Source organism: Sturnus vulgaris, chromosome 10 (assembly GCF_052056855.1).
Source record: "Sturnus vulgaris isolate bStuVul1 chromosome 10, bStuVul1.hap1, whole genome shotgun sequence".
NCBI classification, from domain to species: domain Eukaryota; kingdom Metazoa; phylum Chordata; class Aves; order Passeriformes; family Sturnidae; genus Sturnus; species Sturnus vulgaris.
In genome coordinates, this window is record NC_142252.1 from 18,670,977 (window position 1) to 18,694,837 (window position 23,861).

The window sequence follows — 23,861 nt, forward strand, 5'->3', positions numbered from 1 at the left end:
CTCATCATTTTCTCACATCATATTTTACATATTATTAACTCTTAAACTGCATTGGCCAAAGAATCCTTGATCCTTCTTTTATCTGCCATTCTGAAAAGTTCCTTGTTATGCTTTTATTGGTACTGAGATATCCTACAGTGTTTGGGGGAGGGGAGGAGGGATTTTGAAGGTTTATTTTTAATCTTAAAATTATAAATTGCAGAGGGAGATAGTATGTTCCACTGTCTATGCATAAAGTCTGCTCATTTTTTAACTCTTTAAATATTTTCCAGGGCATTTTAAATATTTCACTGCTCACACAGAGTATACAAAACCCCTGATATGCTAAAAATATGTACCTAATTCTAATATGTAAATGCTCTTAGACAAAGTTGTAGTGCAAATCTTGTAAAACTTAGAAATCTCCAGTTTGAGGCAACAATATTTAGAATGTGAAATTAATTCTCCACTTCTCCCAAATAGCTACAGAAAGACTAATGGCCCTAACTTCCCTTGGATGTGCCACTTACTCTAAGGAAATGAAGAGTTGCAAGGGACAGACTTAGCTCATTGTTTGAAGACTTGATCAAAAGTTAAGACTGTAATTTAAGCCTCTCACCAAGTTAAGGTCCAGGAGAATACAAGCCCAGGAAAGTGTGTGCAAATGCATTGGAATGGGAGGTTTTGTCCCTGAGCACAGAAGTCACGATCAGCCACAGCACGTCCATTGCACAGAGGTGAGAATATATCAAATATATTCTCACCACAGTGTGCAGTGTCCAGCCTTGGACACAGCCTGACCCACCTTGGGAGGCAGCTGCAGCCCCCACCCCATCCCCTGGGGCAGCTGGGCAGTTCTCCAGCCCTGGCACTCCACTCCCATCCCCTCTCTCTCTGGACTAGCAAAAAGCAGCGAGTTTGGGGCTTTTCATGGGGCTTTTCACTTCTGGGTGTCACAGCCCACAGTATGACTCTGCACTGTCTATTGCAATTTCAGCTTTTATTAATAACCTTTCTTCCCCTCCTGGTGTTCATTTAATGGAATCCCCTATTTCTGTGGGGATGATGTAGGGACAAAGTGTCATGTGGCAGGGAAGGGGACCTCTGTGCTTCTTGACCTCTGCCCCCTCACCTCTGTCCTGCCTGCAGAAGCTCATTCTGCCCTTCTCAGCACAGCTCAGTCTAAACATCCTCATTTACAGGATTCTCCTTGACCTAAGGAATAGCAGTCACTGGAAACAAATGGGTAAAAAGCAGAAGTAATCAAACAGTTTGCAGGAGCCAACTCATAAATAATGAAAAGGCCAGGAACATAATTAGAGCCTATCAACAGAGTCCTGTGTCAAGAAAAACAAATTTAATTCTTTGATCAGATTACAGGTCAAAATGATAAATGTTGATGTGTGATATTTTACAAGAGTTTTGAATTAATATGTCATATTCTGATTGTAAAATTGGCATCACACAATGTGAATAAAGTATTTGTTAAACAGATTAAAACTGGCCAACCTGAGGTCTCAGGAGCAGTAGTTATTTACTAGGAATTGTAATCACATACTGATTGTTCTGGGATTCCAAAGAGAAACAATGTTCTTCAGTTTTATTGATCTGAAAATAAACACACAAGCCAATTCCTCAGAAAATTTCCATATGATGCAAGAGTGGAATCAAAAAAATGAAAATAAGGTTTATGGTAAAAGGAGCTGGTGATCAAGGCATCTGTATAAATACGTATTGCAATACAGTCCCTTGGAAAATCACGAGAGCAAGAATGCAGGCCCTACTTACAGCACCATGCTGGAAAGCAGTTTGAAACAACAAGAATGTTCCCTGTGCAGTACTGAGGGAAGAGGAGTGTGTAGAAACAAACAGAGACAGGAGATCACCTGGTTAAAAGGTTAAAATTTTAATGTTTCATATTAAGAATATTTATTATTGCGATGCTTTTATATCATAAAAATCTTTATATCACTAAAACCTGATTAAAATCGTCAGTATCTTTCTACAGAGAAAGTAAGTAGTATTAAAAAGTATGGAAAAAAAAAGAAGTAATAGAGGGAAATCGAGGGAAACTGAAATTAAAATTTATAAGAGAAGCAAAGAGGACAGTTAAACAAATTGCAAAGAAAGTGATGACATTAAGGTCTCTTGATAACTTTAAATTAAACCCAAGCAGCTTTCTCAAAGACATTTATTCCAGACAACCTTAGTTTATCCTCTGAAGAATGTCATTTTGGTTCCATGGGTGTTGAGTGACAAATGCCATCATGTGATGATACACAGACAAATGAAGGATCTGAACCAGTTATCTCTTCTGCCCTAAATTCTATTAATCAGTAAAATAACTGCTTCATGTATAGGACTGGGTTTTGGTTTGTTTTCAATGACAACCTGAAATCTCTTCCTGGCCTCACCAAAGGAAAACAGTCATTTTCCAGACATGGACTAGAGGCAGAAGGTGTGAAAGCAGAACCAATAGATCCTCAGTGTAGACATTCCCTCACACTCTGAGTTTCCTGTCAGAGCAAAGTCCAGAGGCCAGCACAGGGGAACACACAGTGCCCACCACCACCACGAGCTGCTCACAGAAATTGTGTTGTATCGTTGTTTTTTCTCACCTTATGTGTTTCCATTCAATGTGCCTTTCACTCATCACTCTCTAAGTGAGAGACCAAAGCCTCAGGAACAAAACAGAAAACCTAGGGCCCATTTGACAAATGAATGTCATCTTTCTAGGAAAAAAGTCATGTGTGTACAACCAGAGAAATGTGTCTGACCATACATTACATGTGACATGCATGAGAGCTCAGAAACCTGTCAGATGTCCCATCCCAGCAGTGCCCATTCCAACATTTGCAGAGACAGCCCAATGAGTCTGATGTGATCAAAATTAGCCTTTAGCAGTGTGGCTCACAGAAATTGAATATTACAAGTACAGTCATCAGAAATATAATCAGGGGAATTAATGCAATTGGAAGCACGGGCACACAAGTGGCTAATGAGTTTAACCTCCTGACAAACACTAGGGAAGGGATTAGCAGTCAGAGCTTTGTTTAGCAAGATTAGGCCACTTTGTACTTTTTCTGCCATCTATAAATATGGTTTGGTTCTGTATAGTGTTTTTTGTTAAAAAAAAAAAATCAAAACAAAAAACCCCACATTGTTTTTAGAAAAAGAACAGGGAAAAAGTTATTATGTGCTTCTAGTGGGATTCACCAATTGTATGGTACATAAGAGAGGTGCTGATTGTAAAAAGGATTTTCCCTTCCAGTGGAATCCTGGCCCTCCAATGTGATCCCAAAAAAACTGAAAGAAAACCACAAAATGTGCAAGGGAAAAAAAATGGGTTTTTTTTCCTAGATCATAGTCAGTGGAATGCATTCCCACAGTCATAATGCAGAAGGAACAAGGAAGGTAGAAGTCTTATACAAAATAGTCAGCTCTCTCCTTTTGTAGTCCAACCCTTGCTTTGCCTTTTCTCAGATGTCTTTTTATCTTTCACACATCTTGAGTGAAAAGAAAAATCTGGAAAAGATAAATTATTCTGTTTCCTGTGAGAAGTGGTCTCTGCTACAGTGTAAGAGAATTCAGAAGAATTCATGCAGGGAAACAAGTAGTTTTCCCCAGAAAAAGGCCATCTGGGGCTCTAGACAATTAAGGAAATAACTCAGAAGTGTGACAGAGAGTCTATCATCCCTTTCTGATTTATTCTTTTATTTTTTTAGGCACGGCCAAGTAAGGAGCAGCGTTGGGGAACACCTCTTCTCTCCAGAAATCACTCCTTGGAGGAGGAATTTGAAAGAGCAAAGGCAGCTGTTGAGGTATTATTTCATTTACTGTTTTCATTTTCAGCTGATGTTCTACAGATTTCTTTTTCATCTTGGAGCACAAGCAGAGGAGAGAGTTGGAACTGGATTACTTAAAGCAGAGAAATGATGCAATTTATGCAGCTATTAATTTAAAATAGCAGCTTGTCTCTTTAAAAAAAGGAAATCCAAACCCCTTAGCTATTAAAAAAACATTAGAGAGAACCAAGTTTTTAAGATGGATTTTTAATGCTGGAGCAAATGGGTAAATGCCCCATAAATGTAGCTAACTCCAAAGCACAGGAAAAGGGAGGGAAACATTTCTCACCGGCAATTGTGTGCCATCAGTTCTTTAAGCCCAGACACAAACCAAGTCTCCACTGTGAAACCAGAGCTCAGAATCACTGCATTCTGCACAATTACCTGGTGTAAAGCAGAGCTATACCTAAGCACCAACCATGCACCGTTTTCACATTTTTACAACTAGTGGCAGAATGCTAAGCACAGGAGTTTTCTTGTTTCCTGGTGAATCTATTTGGTTTGAAAAGATGAAGGTATTTGGATAGTTCTCCTTTGCACTTCTGGGGTTTTTTCACTAACTTCTACATTTCCAGCATCTAAAACATCTCTTGAGTGTTGTCCTATACCACTCCTCCAAATTGATCCTGTCTAGACACAAAGTAGAATACAGGTTTTTTTAGCAGAACTCAAAAAATTAGATATAAGCATTGACCTGGAGCATCATTATCTTCTCAGGGGTTCCATGGGCAAACCCTCAAAATCCCATCACCACAAAGAGCCAGGACAGCTCCATTCCAGCAAGGACAGAATTTCAGGCTAAATTATGTAACAGCCTGTGAAATGAGTTCTTAGGGTACAGAGGATGAAACTGTGAAACCAGTTCCTCAAAACTGGTTATTTTTAGCATGGACTGCAGGCTCATTAGTCTACAAACCATCTAGAACACATTAGGGATGTTTGAGTTTAGATTTAAATTTTAGGCATGTATTTTAATACTCTCCTAACTCAATTTTTATGCCATTCTAATTCCAGTGTTGTCAATTGAGCTATTCTAGATTAATATTGGCTGATGAGAAGCAAAACAATGCCTAAATCTGATACTGGTTTCTAGCTAGAAAGATAATTTCTTGTAGAATTAATTAAAATTATTTGTAGGTTTTATCATTGTATGCTATGGTAAGATGCAGAGTTTCTACCATGGTTTATTGGGATTTTATTACATACACAAAAAAATCTGGTCTCAGCATACAATGCTGAAACGGACACAATCAGTAAATTAGCTCTTTCATAAACTAAGCACAGAGGGCATTTTTTCTTTACAGAACAAATAAATTCTTCATAAAGAAATGCTGGTGAGGCACAGGAGATGTTTTTGAGGTCACACATCATGCACATTTGCTCCTGGCAGGCAAGGAGGGAACTTTGGTTCAAATTGCCACAGCTTAGAATGTTTTAGATGCTCCTGCTTGCACTGCAGGCTGATCCTCAGGGTGGGATGAGCTGTGCTGTGACCTGTGCAGGCAGCACAGGGAATCTGATGCTGAACATCTCGGTGCTAGTGGTTAAGCAAATGATGTCAGTACTGCTGCAATTGCCAGAAACTTGTGTGATGGGGAGTTTCCAGACACTCAGCAGGAAGAAAAATGAGTTGAGTCCAACAACAGATTACAAGACATTATTGAATTACTTTGCAGAGTAAAGTAAGGAGGAGAATGTATTGTTAAAAAATTTTTTAAAACCCCACCCTGCAGACTAAGAGGTCATTCTGAAGCAACAGAGACAGGTTGTTAAAATACTTTAAAGTAGTCTCAAAAATGGCTATTAAAAAGAATCAAATTAAATGTTTCCCCAACTGTAGCTGGCAGCCTTAAGTTATTCTTTCTGCTTAAAATAGAACCTTGGGCCTGGTAGTTATAATGTAAAGGAAAGGATTCTTCAGGACTTTATAGAGCAGTTGTTTCCATTTGCATATGAAAAGAGCTGAATTTTCATCCCAGCTAAAATGAAGTGGTAAGAAAGCTGGAGTGATTGAAATAAACTGGAGTCCATGTCAGAAAGATTAGTGCTTTCTTAAGCAGAGAATGGATACAGGTCAAAAAATAATTTTTTAGGCTTTGGATGTTTCTGTAATATTCTTCGATTGGGAAAGCTCCAAGTGGAAAGATTAGCCACAAAACTGATCAAGAAAAGGAAGTAAATCTCAGGTTCTTTGTGGCCTAGTTCGAAAGGAATTAATTAACAATTCAGTAAATGAAGACACCAAACTTTATCCTCCACCCAGTATTCACTTCAGAGCTTTGGGAATGGTTTTAAGATGTCAAACTTCGAGATTAATGAAGATTTGTGAGGTAATTCTTTCTTAAGAAGGTTTAAAGATGTCTATGCCATTGGGGAATCTTTTAAGAATAAAGTGGTGAGTAAAATACCTTTTTTACTAGAGAGGGTCCAGATTCCCTTGCAGTGTTTGAGTGCTTGCAGACCTCGCTACCTTTAGTTATTCTCGAAATTGAATTTGATTTTTGCCTCATGATTTTTTGTCTCAACAATTTCCAAGTGCCATAAGAACTATGTTTTAACACAATCTTTCTAATAATTAGCTCTGTTTCACCAAAAATTGGTACTTTTGAATTTTTAAGAAGCGCCAGGATGGGAATTCACATCCATCCTGTACTTATAGTCCATTAAAACAATTGTTTTATCAATCACCATCCTACTGGTGATGAGTTAGAATAAATAAAAATAAAAGCAAACTTCCAACTGAGAAGTCTCAGAGATGGGAGAAAAAGCTGCTTTGTTACTTTCTTATTCACATTTCTCTGATTAAGCTGCAGATGCCACAGTGTTTTGTGAGTTTATGCATAAGAAATTTTGAGCTGTCCTTCCCAGCATCATTTTATTTACAACACAATGTCACATGAACCATCTGCTGTATAATGTACTGCTTTGAAGCATCAGAGCACATTACAGCTAAATTATGTGACAATAGGAGGAAAAAGATGGGATTAATTTGTTCTAGCCTAGGAAAACATATTCCAGGACCATCAGCTTTGTGGTTCCCATGAGTACTGGTTGGAGTCCTTTCTGTACCTACAATATCCCTGTCTCACTATTTAGACATTTCTTTGGATGGGCCTAAAACTGGCCCATCCATATTTTAAATCAGGAACTAGGAACTTGAGTCATTCAGATGCATTTTATTTGATACTCTTGCAAAACACTGTGGGAATCTTTGCCTTGATAAACATTTGTTATGTCTAAACCTTAGGAAATTTTGCAGATTTTGTTTCAAGAAGATATCAGCTAAGGAAATCTTAACCAGTTGAGCACACAACTGTAACTTACTGTGTCTTTCACATCAAAGAGTATGGTAATGCAGTAATTCAGAGAAAAATGACAGAACCTTTCTTATGCATTGGACACTTAGGAATATTGCAAATTAATTTTTGGCAATACAGGACAGGCAAAATTCTAAAAGTTATGACAATAGGTAAATTTATAAATACATCCCCCTGCCTCCTTTCATTGGATCATAGGAAATAAAGAGCCCAAAATATTTTGCTTCCCGTTGTTTAACTGCTTCAGCATATTTTTAAATACTATGAGTAAAAATAGCCTCTTTGACAAAATGCAGAATTTTCTGCTTGGAAGCAGTCAGATGGTATGAACATTTTTCCTGGTTGTCATTCCTCTTAACTGCAGATGATCTGAGAATGTGTTAAATGTGTTCAACTGGTCTGAAAACTTTTGGTTGGTGCAAAGTATTTCACCAGCCTTAAGGTGGCAAAAACATTGAAATGAGGTTAATTGGCACCAGTGGTGTAGCAAATAGAACTAAAATTAGATCTAGGAGCCTTGATCCAAAGCCAGGTTTTCAGAAAGGCTCAATATTAATTTAACCCTCCTGCCACTGAAGTAAATGAAAAAACTGCTGCTAATGGCAGCTGAAATAGATTTAGGCCTTCAGCAAAGACTATAATATTTATAATATTCAAATGTGTGTAATATTCACAGTTCTCTTCCTCAAGGACATTGAGCTGCTCTGCTGTTGACATTGGTACCAGGTCAGTGCTGGCCCAGGTGCTCAGTGCAGCTTTGCTGTAGCAGTTTCAGAAACCCCTCATGCTGAATATCCTCAGGATGCTGTAACTTGGCCCAAACAAGCAAATCTTTCCTTATTTTCCATTACTGCAGAATGACTGCTGGTCTTGTGTCCAAGCACTGTAAAATAAACTGAGAGAGATTATACCTAAGCTGGTCTTCTCCTCACTGCATTTTCCCTCCTCCTTTGACTCTGTAGATGGAAATCAGGGTGGCTACTTGAGTGCACAGTAATTCACTGGATTTTTACATGGAGAGTAAACACAGTGAACTTCTGTGAGAATTATAAATACATAATTAAACAGCAGAATTTGAATTTAAGACCCAAATACACTTACATTTTTGCTTACTATCTGCAGAAATATGATTCGATGTTTCCATGCCATTGATTCATAAGGAATTTTTGTGGGAAAAATGCAAGCGAAAATTCAAATTAAAATATTATACATATATTTTTTCTATAAATTAATCTGGTTAAATAAGGCTATTAATAATTAGTTTTCAGTAGTTTTATTAATTTTAATCTGAAGGAAAGGGAAATTTACTTTTTTTTACCTCATGCTGAATCTCAAAATTACTTCTATCTAAAACATGATCACATAATTTTTATTTCAGGGCAGCGCAGATTTGTACTGAATGAGAAGTGGTTGATGGAGGCATCTGTTGAACAGGATCTTTGTAGGGATTCAACTGCCTCTGGTCATGGTTGATAAGAGTTAAAGAGGGAGTGATCTGATTCATTATCCCAGCCTTTTCAAATCCTAAATGGGCATTTCACACAATCTCACCACTCTTTATACGAATGTATTTTCTTCAAGTCTGGAATGAAAGCAGATTCTGAAGTGGTGTAAAAGAGTAGTCAGGGGCAGTTCACTTCTATTACCTGCAGTGAAATCTCCTCTCCAAGAGTGAATAATTCCCAATTTATTTCCTTTTCTGGAGAGGAACATAGCAGCTTCCTTCACAGATCCAATAATCGCATGACTCAGACAATCCTGCATTGAAGACTGAATTTAGACAATGCTGAATTTCTTCCTAAATGGAAGACAGAATGCTTTCCTTTTCCCCAGCACCTAAGGAGGGTTGCAGAGCCATGCAATCACAGTCTAAGCTCTATTTTTCCAATCATGTCTGGCTGTGCAGCCGTACCAAAGTTGTCAGCCTTGTAACAAAGATTCACACAAAACTATCCAGACCAGTTCATAAAACCTTCAATTAATTTTGATTAGCACCTCACTCTCAAATGGCTCTGTCTAAATCTCAACAGATTTATTTGTGCTGTTGTCTTTGATAGAAATAAACCGAGAAACTGTGCCCCCAGTGCTGTCAGTTCACTGAAACACTGGCCGTGGTCTTGTAGGAACTGGAGAGTTTTGGAAAGGTTTTAGTGTTCTGCAAATATTCTGCTATGGATCTCCTTTTTGGACACCCATAACTAGTGTGTGGAGGCTGAAAAAGTAGCACCTTAATTTGGATTCTCCCCTTCTCTAATTCTGTTTCTATTTCTTGGCATCATTTTCTAGTAGCCACAGTTGCTCTCTCCTTCTGGTCGTTGCTAATTTCATCTATTTTTCATAATTTCTCTTTTCCTTGTATATGCATTTTTCCCTCATCTCTGAGCTGAATATTAAGCTTACTGTATGATTTTATACTCTCTTGTAGATTCCTCTCACCAGCAGAGTATACAATGCAGTATTAAGGTTTCTCCACTATGTCAAAAAGGCCAATTTGTATTACATCCCTTATGCAAACACCCTCTGTCGAAGCTTTGGCCTTTCTCTTTTTCATAGCTGAAAATTATGCTGAATATATCAAAATAGGCAATGTTTGCTCTCTTTCAAACTGTTTTATCTATTGTTATTCATTTGCATATACACTTAGTTGATTTTTCTTTTATTTTTCCTTTATTTTCTTTTTCCAGGGACTTGCAGCATTAATTGCCTTCAAATTTTATGTAACAATTTGCTGTTAGCATCAATAAGATGCAGTGTAAGCTGCTGCAAATCCTGCTTCAAACAGGACATACGCTGCCTCTGAGATAAAGAGTTTTCTGTTGACAAAATGCATTCCAATATAAGAGATGAAATTTAATTATATGGAACTGCAAACAGGAGCTGTAGCATTTCAGTCCATGTGATTATTAATAGAACTAATACTGCTCAGCAAAATCGGAACACTGGTAGAAAGAAATTCAAAAGTTTAAAAAAAAACACCAACAAACCTTTATTTTAAAGTTTTGTTGTTCATTTTCTCTTTTCCTTCTTTTCTTCTAGTCTGACACAGAGTTTTGGGATAAAATGCAAGCAGAATGGGAAGAAATGGCTCGCAGAAACTGGATTTCAGAGAACCAGGAAGCACCAGGGCAAGTCACCATCTCAACCATCGAGAAGGTAACACCAAGTTTTTTATTGCACTGCATCTCCCCTGTGCAAAGTTGAGAGGAGCCTCAGCTCTTCCAGGGAGCCCAAGGAAACTCTTTGGACATGGAAGCTAATTTTACCCCAAAGAGCTCATCCTCTTTAATTGCCTGTGGGTGGGGCAGATTTAGAAGAACCTTGCCACAGTGAGAATTTGTTTAGACTTGCACACAGCCTAAATTCAGCTGTAAGGATCACAAAGCAACTGCTGGATTTATGGCCACTTTTGAAGATGGGCATTTAAGGAAAAGCACCAAATGAAAATATGGTGGGCCGAATCTCCATAATTTCTATTCTCGACATTCAAACACTGTTAAAGATAGAAATTATGGACACTCCGTCTCTTCATTCCTTCCACTCCATATTTTAATTTGATTTCTATAATGTAGCTGATATTACCACACACCCTTTGCACTGCAGTGACAGGAGAGAAAGGCAAAACTTAAAGGAATACTAAAATAAACTCAGGTGCTTGCAGCCCTGCTCTGTATCTGGAAGGTTAATTGAAGATTTCAGGATTTTAACTGAGCAGTCAGGATGTTGTGAGCACTGCAGGGAGTTCAGCTGCTTAGTGTGTGTTCTTTACCATCACCTTGGATGTCCTGGGCTCAGAGGTTCGGTTCTGCTCCTACTCAGGCACTGTGAGTTGTTGACATTATCTTTGCTGGAGAGCCCAGCATAAGTGCCTCTAAGTAGAACTTCAGAGCTAAAGTAAAAACAAAGAGAGCAGAAACATAAATGCCCGGAGATGTGACTTTTCACACTTTTTGTCATTGAAATTCCACGGGGGAGCTCCGCCATTTCCACAGAACAAAGGTTGTTTACACCCAGTTGGAAAACAGTGAGTCATTGCATTTTTTTAGACTTGTCATTCCCTGCAACTTGTCATTCATCACGGGCCCATTATCTCTGTTCTCCAGGGTTATTATTTCCACACTGACAATCCCTTCAAAGACTGGCCGGGTGCTTTTGAGGAAGGACTGAAGAAAATGAAAGAAGGTGACCTGCCTGTTACAATCTTATACCTGGAGGCTGCAATTCTCCAGGAGCCCAACGATGCCGAGGTATTCACTGCTCTGCCTTTTCCTGGCAAAGGAAAAAGGAGCTTCCTTCAGCATGGAATGATGGAATGGGCTCAAACCTTTGCCAGTCATGACTGACTGAAACACTGGATTCTAAGGGTTATCAATTAGTGTGTGCCTTTAAATAGATATCAATGAGTTTTTCATAGGATGAGAATCTGGTTTTGAAATATTGTTGTTTGAAATATTTCAAACAGTCCCTTCATATCATGATGATTTCAAACTATCTTGTAAACACTGCTATCAAAAAGATTAATATTTTTGATTTAACAAGACTTTTGAAATTTTGTTAAAGTTATATAAGTTTCTTCAATGTTGCTATTTTCAACTAGTTTAAAGTCTGTTTCATGTGAAATGTTAAAAATATTTATTATATATATATAAGGCTCTTTGAATCTACTGCTACATTAAATTAAACAGCATACTTCAAAAAAGCAGACAATCCCAAGCTCCCTAGAAACCCCTAACATAAATAATACACAATTAAAGAATTCTTCTCTATTTTCCATAAAATTGTAGTAAAATTTAAAATGTACAGTAACTAAAATTTAAGAAATCAGCATGTGATTATACACTGACAGAATACCCATGCATTCATTGTCTATAAATGTTTATTAGGCCCAAAGATATTCAGAAGTGCATTGATTGGGACTGTTGGTGTGCACACTGTAGAGAAATCTGTGGTCAGTGCTGGACATTATCTGGTGCTTTTCCTCACCCCTGTGTTTAACAGTGATATTGGTTGTAACTCTGTTTGCAGTTGGATATATTTAATAAACTAAATGATTATTATTTTTGCAGGCCTGGCAGTTCCTGGGTATAACACAGGCAGAAAATGAAAATGAGCAGGCAGCCATCGTGGCCCTTCAAAGGTAGAGGGACATCAGTCTGAAATCTGGGATCTGATGAATGCTGGGTAGTGGAGACCTGGGGATATTTAATATCATTCCTATCTTGGAATGTCGTTTTATTTATCAGAGTAGAGCACTGACACAGATATAGAAACTCCCAGTGACTTCAGAGGGATGACTAGTAATTAATATTTCTGTTTTATTAAATAAGTGCAATATTTCATGGAGTACATTTAGTACAATTTAAGTATATGCACAAAAGAAAAGTTGCATGGCCTAATAAATATGAGTTAAGCATGATGCAAATGAAGTGCCTTTTTTACATTCCAGCCACTTGGCATATTTTCTGTAGTCTGTCCTTTAATGAAGAGGTTTTCTTAATTAGAGTGAGCTCCCTTCAGCTGCTGAATGCTAAACTGCCAACATTTTTAGGTTGGTGGAGATGTGAAGATCACTGAATTCTTGTACATAAAATGTGAGCTCCAAAATATCAGCATTATTTTTATTATCTTTCTTTAATGGGTTTTTATGTTTCCATTTGAAGCAATATTCAATTGCATCACCACTGATAACCGTGAAGTTATTTCACCTAAGGATACTCAAGCTTGGTTTTATGTCTCTTATTCATTTACCTGGATAGAAAATCCAAGAGGTTGCTTGATGTAGGAGCTTGCTCATCCTCAGCTTTCAAAAGAGCAACAGTGATGATTGTGATTTTCTTCACATGGATTATTTTGGACACAATTCAAGCATTGTGCTTGGCTGCAGAAATATCTCAATATATTTTTTATTTTCTACCTAGGTGCTTGGAACTGCAGCCAAACAACCTGAAAGCCCTGATGGCCCTGGCTGTGAGTTACACCAACACTGGCCATCAACAAGAAGCTTATCAATCCCTGAGGAACTGGATAAAGCAAAATCCAAAATACAAGTATATAGTGAGAAGCAAAAAAGGGTCCCCAGCACTTACCAGGAGGATGTCTAAGACAGCAGATGAAAGGTAAATGCAGTGGAAATCCTCATGGTGGAAATACTAATGATATCCCTAGAGCTGATGGTGCCTGCTGTGTCCCCTTGTTCTGTAGAAGTCCAGCCTGCTCCCTAGGATGGAAGAACATGTCTCTAATAGCAGGAGAGGGAAACCAACAGGGAACATTTGATTTAATGACTGAAGGCTTTATTGTTTACACCATCCCTGGAAGTTAAAAAAACTCAAAAAAACCCAAACAAACAAACAAACAAAAAAAAACAGCTAAAAAAGGATGCTTCTCCTCAACTCCCATTACTTTCCTCCATCCCTGTCTCCTGCCTTTGTATTCCCACATCCTGCACCCTCATCCTTCAGCTGCTTCCACATCCATACTAAGCCTTTATCCAGCTCTATATGTGTGTTTTTTTCCTACTGTTCCCACTGTTTTCCCATGTCCCAACCCAGTAGAATCCAGGAATGAGCCGTTTTGCAGTGCAACATGAGTTCACTGAGAATAATGAGAGGTGGCACCTGCTTGTTTAAAAGCTGTTCTGATTCTAACCAAGAGACAACACAGCCATTTGATTTATCTTCAGCCACCTTAAATAACATAAAATTCATGATTTGGCAGCACTTCATCATGATTTCATGAGGACAATAAACAAGTACCTCTAGACTGTGAGATGCATAATAAAGTCATTAAAGGCATAAACATGATTTAGGGAGCCAAACCACTCAAGCTATCTCACTGCTTGTCATTTTGAAGACAGGCCTTATGTTTTACCCTCGTCACTTACAAGTCCTGGGTTGACAAGATAATTTCATATGAGCAAAAATAAAATATGCAAGTTCTGCTTAATTGCTGAGTGTGTTATTCTACTTTGGCTTTATCCCACTGACATCTGGTGCTGTTAGTGCAAAGGTTTTAAGAAGCTACAGTGGGCACAGAAGTCATGTTTTGGCATCTTTCTTCAAGGGTCTTGGCAGGTCCTTTACCTATTCCTCTTGAAAATACTACTACTTTTGTTAATAAAGAACGGTTTTATGTCTGAGAAACTCATCTAATTTGCATAGTTTTAATAAAACTTCATGTCATTCTACTTGGGTTCACGGCTGTCCTTCGACCTCATTTCATAAATGAACTTCTTTTATTTCAAGAAGTTTTATTTTATTTTCTTTCTTTTATTTTGTGAGTTTACAACAGCACCCTGAAGTAAACCTTTGTCATGATGAAGAAGCTCATTTGCAAATTTCAGGAGTGTAACACTTCTGATGAATCTGCTACAAAGATTTTAATTTCAGGCTATGCAATCAACATTGAAATATCTGTAAATAACTGTATGATCGCTCTTTAAGTTATTTTTCTCCCTTGTCTAGCTCATTACTTGAAGAAGTAAAGGATTTGTACCTGGAGGCTGCTCACCAGAATGGTGATATGATAGACCCTGACCTGCAGACAGGACTTGGGGTTCTTTTTCACCTGAATGGAGAATTTAACAGAGCAATAGATGCATTTAGTGCTGCTTTAACTGTTCGACCAGAGGTACATTTTATACTTCTACATTTTTAAAAATTAAGCTTTACAGGCCAATTCCTTTTCCCTGTCTGGATCAGACTATTATTAATGACATGCTACTTCTGCCATTAAAATTTTAAGACCCAAAATAGTAATGTTAATTACAAGACAGCCCTGTTTAGAAGCAGATTTATGCATGTCCAATTCCTACCTGTGTGCTGATTAATGGTATTAGATATATAAAATTGCCTTTGATCCTGAGTCAGAACCTCACATTCCTTGTCAATTACAATACAAAAAATACTGTTATTTTCAGCACTCCTCCTTCCTTTGCAAGCAAAGATGAGATGTTATGTCTGGTTTTTGACACCTACAGTAGAGAACTCCTTTTCTCACCAGGACTACACGTTATGGAACCGCCTTGGGGCAACCTTGGCCAACGGGGATCGCAGTGAGGAAGCTGTGGAGGCTTACACACGAGCTTTGGAAATACAACCTGGCTTCATCAGGTCCAGATACAACCTGGGGATAAGCTGCATCAACCTAGGGGCATACAGGTGAGCATGAAAAATGTGTAAACAAAAAGTCAGGCATCACAACTGCCAAGTGAAGATTCATTCTCAAGCTGGAGGTATCTAAGAAAAAATAATCAGAATATTGCTACATAATCTCAGCTATTGTGAAATGGGCTCATAAATTTTTACAAAGAACTAAAAAGCATTTTTGTAGCTCTGAGTGCAAGTACTTTTATAATCAGTGGGATTGTTCTTGCACTTAAAATAGTCCTGCTTGTAAGAGCTTTTGTAAAAGAAAATGTAAGAGCCTGTCTTTAAAAGGGAAACTCAAGTTAACCTGCTTCAAGGAGTTCATGCCATCAAAAACGTCCTACAGGAATGAAGGTGATATTCCAGGGTCCCAGCTGTCAGGTTAAGACAGGGAAGATGAAGGGGAGCTTTGCTGCAATGCAGACAGTACCCCCAAATGTTTGGCTAGACTGAGTTTTGTGTTACCCCAAGCCACACCCTCCTTCTTGACGAAAATCCAGCAAGAACAACACAAAGGGACTGATGAACTAAATTGTAAAATAACCTATTTAAGCCTGGCATGGAACTTCAGAAATTTTGCCTGTAGTTGTTAAGCAAATTATATTGTTTGTTTCTTTTTTCTTCTTCTTCTTCCCTACAGAGAGGCTGTCAGTAATTTCCTCACTGCTCTCAGTTTGCAAAGAAAAAGCAGAAATCAACAGCAGGTTCCCCACCCTGCTCTATCAGGCAATATTTGGGCAGCACTTCGGATTGCTCTGTCTATGATGGACCAGCCAGAACTATTTCAAGCTGCCAATGTGGGTGATCTAGACATTCTCTTAAGAGCTTTTAATCTAGAGCCGTAATAAAAAGGATTCAAAAATTGATTAAAGTGTAATAGGAAACAGAACTTTTTTATTACTCATCCCCAAATGACCGCATTTTCCAAAAGATCATGACTGTAGATCATTAGGGGAATTCCTTCAGACATTATTCATAAAGGGAAAGTTCAAAAGCACAAAAATAGTGTGAATAAATTCAAACTCAAAGGGTTGAAATGAGCTGTGGCTAATTGGACAAAGTCCTGAACTAGATGAAATAGCAGTTTCTGAAGAATTTTCATCCCATGCAAGCTATATCTCTCTATATACATACAGCTGTAAAAAGAAAAGTATCTTAAGAAGAACCCTAGATAATGGTTATTGCAAGTTATTGCACATTAGAATGGCAAGCAGTGCATCCAAGGAACCTGCTTAGTAGCTCATTGCACCATGCTGACACCACTTTGCCCCACAGTGGGGATTCCTTATCCTTTGGTTTCTTTGATGAAAAATCTTCTCAAGGTCCATTTTTAACACAGCTCTGAAAACAGATGCATGTAAAAAGGATGTGTTTTGTTTTGAATATATTTATTAGCTGGAAATCAATTTTTTGCTTCCAAAGGTACCTGGATTAATTTGGGCCCAGTTGTGCAGGCTCATAAGCCCTGTGCAATGTCAAGAGGAACACAGTCCATGGAGGACTATGGGATGAGGCCAGGTACATTTGGGGAAGCCAAGTGTTGCCAGCAGAAGAGGCAATTTGCCCTGGAATTGTTGATGTTCAAACCAGGTGTCCTTCATCTGGGACAGTCTGAAGGAGCTCGTGGCAGGGTCTGCACTTTCTGTGTACTTATGCACTTTAATCTTTCTTTTTGTAAAATAGTGCTATGCTTTTATTTTAGTCACCAACAATGGAATGTACAGGATCGCCTTGTTGGCAGAGAGGACCAAATGTAATTTCCTGAAATGTAATGAAAGGGTTTTCAATATTCTTATGTTTAAAAATGCAAATACAGCATAAACTGCATTAACAACTAGAAAGATTATTATATGCATCCAGCAGGTACTACACATATACATGCATGTGCATGCACATACATGTTGTATGCAAATGATGTCATTTCAGAACATAACAAACTATCAGATCTTCATTGCAAATGAAGAAGAATGTTTGTAGGAGTTACTGCCTGCAGACCATGCTCAAGGGAAAACTTTCCCTAAAGAAACCAATCTATATAAAGCTTGTGGGATCGAGACCAAGGCTTGATCCTGCTGTTATGGCAAACGGCAGCAAAAGTCTCCACGACCTCCATGATACCGGAGAAAATCCTTCAGTGACACCAGTATGTGTAGCTGCTTACAAATGTGTATGTAAACACACTGTCTTCATTTTCCCTGGCTGGATGAATGGGGAGCAGGGTTGGGGCAGTACCAATCCCTGATGAATGGATTGATTTAGCTACAATCAACATTTAGCTCAGGGTGAATGCGTCAATCAAAGAAGGAAGAGAAATTTTTAGGAGGTGATTTTCAGTTGCTGATATTATAAATATTTTTCTTGAATAGTGAAAGATAAGAAATGTTAATTAGATGTGTTGATCTGTGGTCAGGAATTCAATGTGTAGAGCAGCTACTGGAATATGTTAAAGTGGGACAAATAGCACATTTCCTATAAACAACATTAGAAGAAAAATCTAGCTCAGAGGGATAAAAAAAGAAATCCAACTGCACAGATCACAGAGAAGGATGCTCTGTGGGAGTTGGACAGTTTTACCAGTACAAACCTAAAGTTTCTTGCAGCTGTCTGTTATTTTGAGCCACCACTTAAAGGAAAATTCCATGTAAAACAGTGTAATCACTGCATCTAATCACCATATATAGGTTGTTAAATAAAAATAATTGTCATTAGAAAAATAAAAGGCTTAACCCTCACTTTCTCCCACTCAATAGAGATGCCAAAACAGCTACTGAAATTTTTTAAGAGTGCTTTATTAATTCATTGTTTACACATATATTCCTGTTTATCTGTCAGGTGTTTCATAACTGATTCCTGCAGCTTTCTCTGAGGATGGGACTGCCTGGGAATGTCACTTTAGCTAAGTGGGCTGCTGTATGCATATCTGCTGACAACAGTTTGCTCTTTTGCTTTGACAGCGATGTGTGATGACAGCTCTTTATTGATAAGGCAGAGCAGAAGGTGCAGTGCAATTGAATCTGGGAAGTGATAAGAGAGAGGGGAGGCAGCTTTGAGAAGAGGCTGTAAAGCAAAGGCATATGTGCTTAGATTTTGCTTGATGCCCTGCCATCACACAAGTTCTAGAATATCCTTTGTGCTGTGGTGTAGGACAACCAGTGCTTACCCAGAGGAATTAGCTGTTCAGGGACTTTATTTTTATATCTTTGAAATTAACAAAAAAAAAGTACTTCTCAGAGTCAGAATGACAAGGGTTATTTGATTCTCATGGCAGTTCACTAAAGATCTCCTCCAGCCTGTGGATGAGTAACACAGAAATCATGAGGAAAACCTTATACAAGTCCAAGCCTTCTAAAAGAACAGACTAACTAGGTAGCTTTTGATTTATCCTGGGATGCACTGCTCAAAACTACATTTATCTGCTGATTTATGTCCACACCCATGGAACTGGCATGAGTTGTATCTGTAACCTTCAGACAATTCTGCAGGGCTGAGCTCTGCCTTCCCAGGGGAGACTCAGCCCCCAGCCCATCTCAGCTCTGCTGTACAGGACATGGGCTACAAAGCCTGTCCAAAGAGGTGCACAGCCTTGGAGATTATCCCAGCTACTCTTTCCTGTTGTAGGTAGCCTATGGCCAATCAGCCATGTGCCACTGACCGAGGCACTGGGAAAGGCTAAAGCAGGGCAGGTGACAGGGGACAGTGGCACATCTCACACAGTTCTGGGCTGGTCAGTGTGGGGGAGTAGCTGGAGATTGAGCTCACCTCACTCTAACAGCAACTCTTGGGACTTCTGGGGACTTCCTTAGGACCCTGGGCTTTATTGTGCTCCTTTAGCCCCCTCTGCCAAGCACTGTCAGTGCAGCAGACAAGATTAGATACAGCTTTGAGCTGACCTCCTCGTGGTGTTCCTTAAATATTCAGGACAAGTTTGTATATTTGCCTGAAAGAAGCAAGATGAAACATGTGAGGAGGCTGCAGCATATTAACAACCTGAACAGAAAATTCAGCTACTTTTGCTTCTAACCAAGCATGAGGTGGGATAAATAAGGCGGGTGCTGAACAGTAGCAGATTGAGCCTGAGAGTGAGAGACAGCAAATCTGGGTCCTGTTCTCAGCACTCCCTGGTAGCTCGACCAAGTCAAAGCCTCCTGCCATCCCTGACTTGCCCAGGTGTGCAAGGAAGGAAGATGGGAAGCAGCATTCCTTGCACTACCTGGGAGCAGGGGAGTATCGCTGTGTCACACTGCAGGGCGAGGTCACGTCTCCCCTGGGCAGGAAGGTAACACAAACACAAGGTTGCTCAGCTCTAGGGAAGCAGTTTCACATACAGACTACTGATTTCAGTAGAGGAGAGACTCAGACATTTCAGGATGCTGTAGAGCATCTGTGAGGTGAGGCCCAAGTAGGGTGCTGCAATGGTGTATCACCATGTCCGACCTCTGTTTCCCTTTCTTGTTACTCCTCTCTTTTTCCAGAGGTGATTTATCACTGCCAGGTAACTGATTCCAAGTTTCTGAATCTTTTTTTTTTCCATTTTATATTTCATGCAATTTTAAAAAAAGTTTTCCTAACCCCAGCTTGGGATTGTCCTCTGCAAACTTTAGGAATAATTATGACCTAGAAGCCTGATCCATCAAGCTGCTGTAAGCCTGGAGCCTCACAAGAGTGCTCAGCACTTTGCATGATCAGTTCACATGCAGGTATTACCAGGAGAAGGCTGGCTCTGGTACCACTGCACGTGCTGAACAGGCACTGGAATCACAGTTTAGGGAGTGAGGCTTTGCCATGAAGGCAAAAGGCTCATTTCTGGCTGACCTCTTTAAACTGGAATGACCACAGGAGCCTTGTGGCCACACACTGGTTTATGTCAGCTTGAAGAACTGACTTGACTTTTAGGCACACACATAAACGTATCTGTGTCTAGTGGCATTTTCTTATGATTTGATAAATCACAGCACCTGTAAAAATATTCAGGGGGTGGTTCAAATGACACAAAACCTCATATGACAATATTGCATGCAACTACATTAACCAGTAAGCACTATGCAATATTAACCCTGAGCATGCAGCAATGCTACCTGAGCATGTGTTTAGAAAATGCATGCAGAAGGCTCACACGTAGGGTATTCTTAAACTCCTGATTCATATCATCTGTGGAACATTTTACAACTCCTTTGCATCTGCCAGACTCAAATCTGAGTTGTTCATATTATCTGGAACGGGCTAGACCGAAGGCAGAGCCCTTTTAAAATCCCATCCTTACAATTCACCTTGTTTTGTGGGTTTCATGTTTGCTCCAAGTGCTTAATTAATAACAGACATCTGTATAACGACCTTTGCAGAGATGTTTTAGTACCCTCTCAAGAATTAAAAAGCTAAATTTGCACAGCTTTCACAGTGAAGCTGGGTTGTTTGGATTTTCACATTTTCATCTCTAGTTTCAACCACAGAAGAGCCAGCTATCCCAGAGCATGGGCCTCCATGGCAGAAATAACAACTGCTGTCCTTGCTGGCACAGCCAGAGCCTGAGGCCTAAATCATTGTCTGTTGGAGCCAGTGGGAAATGGAGCAAAGCATAAATTGGTTGTAGATCTCTTTTGCCCAAACATGCATCTGCAAAACGAGACATATTTGTTATTTTCGCATGAACTACCTGCACAGTTGAAAAAATGTGATTTCTGGTCACAAGTGTTGTCAGCTTAGCAGTCTGTACAGTGAATTTATGTAATAAATGTTAATAATATACCAAGTATTCACAAAAATGGTAAGACCAAATGCACTGCACGTTGTGAAAAAATAATGGTGGATATGCAATACAGTATTATCTACTATTCAAACCTTACCTAGGCTAGAATCAGATTCCTTCATTATGGTTCTACTGATTTTTGGACTGGTGAAATAAATCAGAGAACAGGAGTGCCATGCATGAAGATATCACTGACACTTTGAACAAATGTAGGCAAAATGAAAAACAGGTGTGTCAGAGAATCCATGGGAAGTTTCAGAACCTCAGCCCACAAAGTAACAGGCAAGGTAAAGAGACAGAAGGAATCTAAATTTTCCTAAAATATGCTGTAACTTTACAAATGCTTGCAATATGTGACAGCCCATTGAGCAAGCTTGCATGGTCAAGACTTGATGTGCTTTGATCTCTTTTCCCCTTCTACATTTACAGAATGCCATCAACATTGGCTAAACCTTTAATTTAAACAGCCTTTTTAATATCAGTAAGCTATTGTAAATTCAGAAAAAATTTAAAAAAATTTATAAATATATTTTATATATCAGAGTATAACATACCTAGAGTAAAATAGAACTATATAGTTTTGAGAGGCATTCTGTGTGGCTTCTTCTATATGCTGTAAACTGTTTGAAAACCTTTGCAATCTTGCATCAGTTCTTTTGGCTTTATTTTTAAGCCAACATAGAGGAAAGAAGTGATTACAGGGTTGGCAGATCCTTTCACCTGGGCCATGTGAAGAGCCCTGCTGCTGCACACCCTTGCAGTGCTCCCGAACTCCCAGTGTCCATGGGGAAGTGTAGGGGCAGGGCTTGGCAAGGTGGGAGCTCAGCCCTACACCTGAATGTTTACATTCCCTTACAAAGGCTCATATTGACCCAGATTCAGAATCTGAATGTAAGAACATACAGGGTAAAAGGTCAGTTTCTTACTCCAGGTAACTCTGCCTCTGTATGCTTAGTGCATTATCAGCTGTGTATAATATTAAACACAGATCTATAGTTTACTGATGCTTTAATTTGGTGTTTCCCTGCACTGCTGTTTAAAATGATCTATTTCCTCAAAAAAAGAATGATGTGCATACTGGATGTGTTAAATTTATTAAGGTCATAGATGACTATTTGCAGAGCACCACACTTAATGTAGTATTTTTGTACTGTAATGGAAGCATGCCTTCCTTGGGTTCTTTTCCACATATTAAATTGTATTTATTTACCTGTATTTATAACTGTGCAATTTTTAAATATGTTTTAAAAATAAACTTTGTCTGTGGCTTCAAATATTTCAAAATCTCTTTTCAACCTGAAAAGGGTCTTGACTTCAATTACTTAAACTGAAAGGAGGGATCTAAATCTCCAACTGAAAGGATTTTTTCAATGAGGTCTTCTATTCTATTGTTTACCAAGTGAACATGCTTCTCTGCTTAAAAATTAAGTCCAGAAGATGCTTTTGTTCTCATTTTTCCTAAATTCATTGTTTCTGTGAGGCAGAGATATTTTTAGAATTGATTTTTATTTCGACATGTTGACCAATTATACTTACAACTGGAATTTATACCAGCTGAGGCCTGCCCCAAAGGGTTCTGCACATACAGCTCATATGAGGAAAATGGGAAAAAAGTAGATAAGGTTTTTTCCCTGAAGACCATGCAATAATTAAAACAGAATAGTATCAAAAACCAACCTTTATGAAAAGCAAAGCCAACATGCAGTGACTGAAATCATTACTCAAGCAATTTCCCATACACCACCACAGGAATTTGCTCTCAGCATTTTTCAGTCGTCTTTCATGGGATGAGCTGAAAGTGCTGACAAAGATTATGTCATTCCTACTCTGTTTTTGCTGTGAGACACCAACATAAGCACAGACATGAGGGATAAAAACTCCTGTGAGCTGCTGTGGACAGAACAGCTGAGAGCCAACGAGGGGCTGTGACAGTGACAGCACAGGGCTATGGAAAAAGCCCTGGAAAAAGGACTCTCTCCATGGACATGTGGGCTACTCCAGAAAAACAAATAGAAGAACACAGCCATAATGTTTGCCTGCAGAAGGAAAGCTCTGTCAGAAAAAACAACTGGCTAAAACCTATGGCTTTAACCAGAACCTTTCACCAAGAAACAAAAGGGAACAGACACAAAAACTACAATAACCCTTAGGTTAGGACAAAATTCAGTGTGGGCCCTTGACACTGGTGTGTTTTGCTGGGAGATGTTAAGGCTAGTTTAGTTCTTTTTGCTCAAATGCACTGACAAAGCAGCAGCAGGAAAATCCTTTGGTTATTTTCTCCATAGGGAACCCAGATCAGGAACACAGGACTGACACAGGAACACAGTGGGAAAAAAAGCATCAGTACCAAATCCACATAGAAAACTACTCAAAAATCACTGGTAAAGAGATCTGAAAGCATAATCACCCACTCCAAACAGCTGCCAGTCATGCAGTAATTGTTTTCAATAATTTTATAGCATTTGTCCCACCATTGCTGTCAGTGCTGCCCTTATTTAGGTTAAGCTTGTAGTGCACCTGAGGGACACAGAGGGGCTGCTTCCCACTTCAGTGAGGGGGAGCAGAGGGTGGTAACTTGTCACTTATCCAATCCTGCCTCCCACAAACAGTCTGCAAAAGCTAGCAGGCACAAATCCTCTACAGGAAATTCCTGGAAATTCTGAACAGAGCTCTTAAGCTTGTACAGGGAGCCACCCTCCCACCTCTTCCAGTTGCCACAAGTGGTGTGAACAGCATGGCTTGAGTTGCCATGGTCACAAAGGACATCTGTGAAAGAAGAGAAACCAAAACAGCTCATTAGGTTTAGACTTCAGAAGCTGAACCATCTTTACAT

General features: G+C 39.1%; 1 protein-coding gene across 13 annotated transcripts in view; it reads left to right on the forward strand.

Moving 5' to 3' along the window:
• The window catches only part of PEX5L (peroxisomal biogenesis factor 5 like), a 106,128-nt gene extending 83,826 nt beyond the window's left edge, over positions 1-22,302 (forward strand). For all 13 annotated transcript variants that reach the window (XM_088170976.1, XM_088170978.1, XM_088170980.1 and 10 more), the window contains 8 exons: positions 3,705-3,800; positions 10,178-10,294; positions 11,242-11,385; positions 12,205-12,275; positions 13,057-13,254; positions 14,602-14,767; positions 15,140-15,297; positions 15,926-22,302. In XM_088170976.1, coding sequence (XP_088027102.1) covers positions 3,705-3,800; positions 10,178-10,294; positions 11,242-11,385; positions 12,205-12,275; positions 13,057-13,254; positions 14,602-14,767; positions 15,140-15,297; positions 15,926-16,130 — 1,155 coding nt within the window. In that variant the 3' untranslated portion in view covers positions 16,131-22,302. The remainder of the gene's footprint in view (positions 1-3,704; positions 3,801-10,177; positions 10,295-11,241; positions 11,386-12,204; positions 12,276-13,056; positions 13,255-14,601; positions 14,768-15,139; positions 15,298-15,925) is intronic.
• Positions 22,303-23,861: the final 1,559 nt, after the last annotated feature.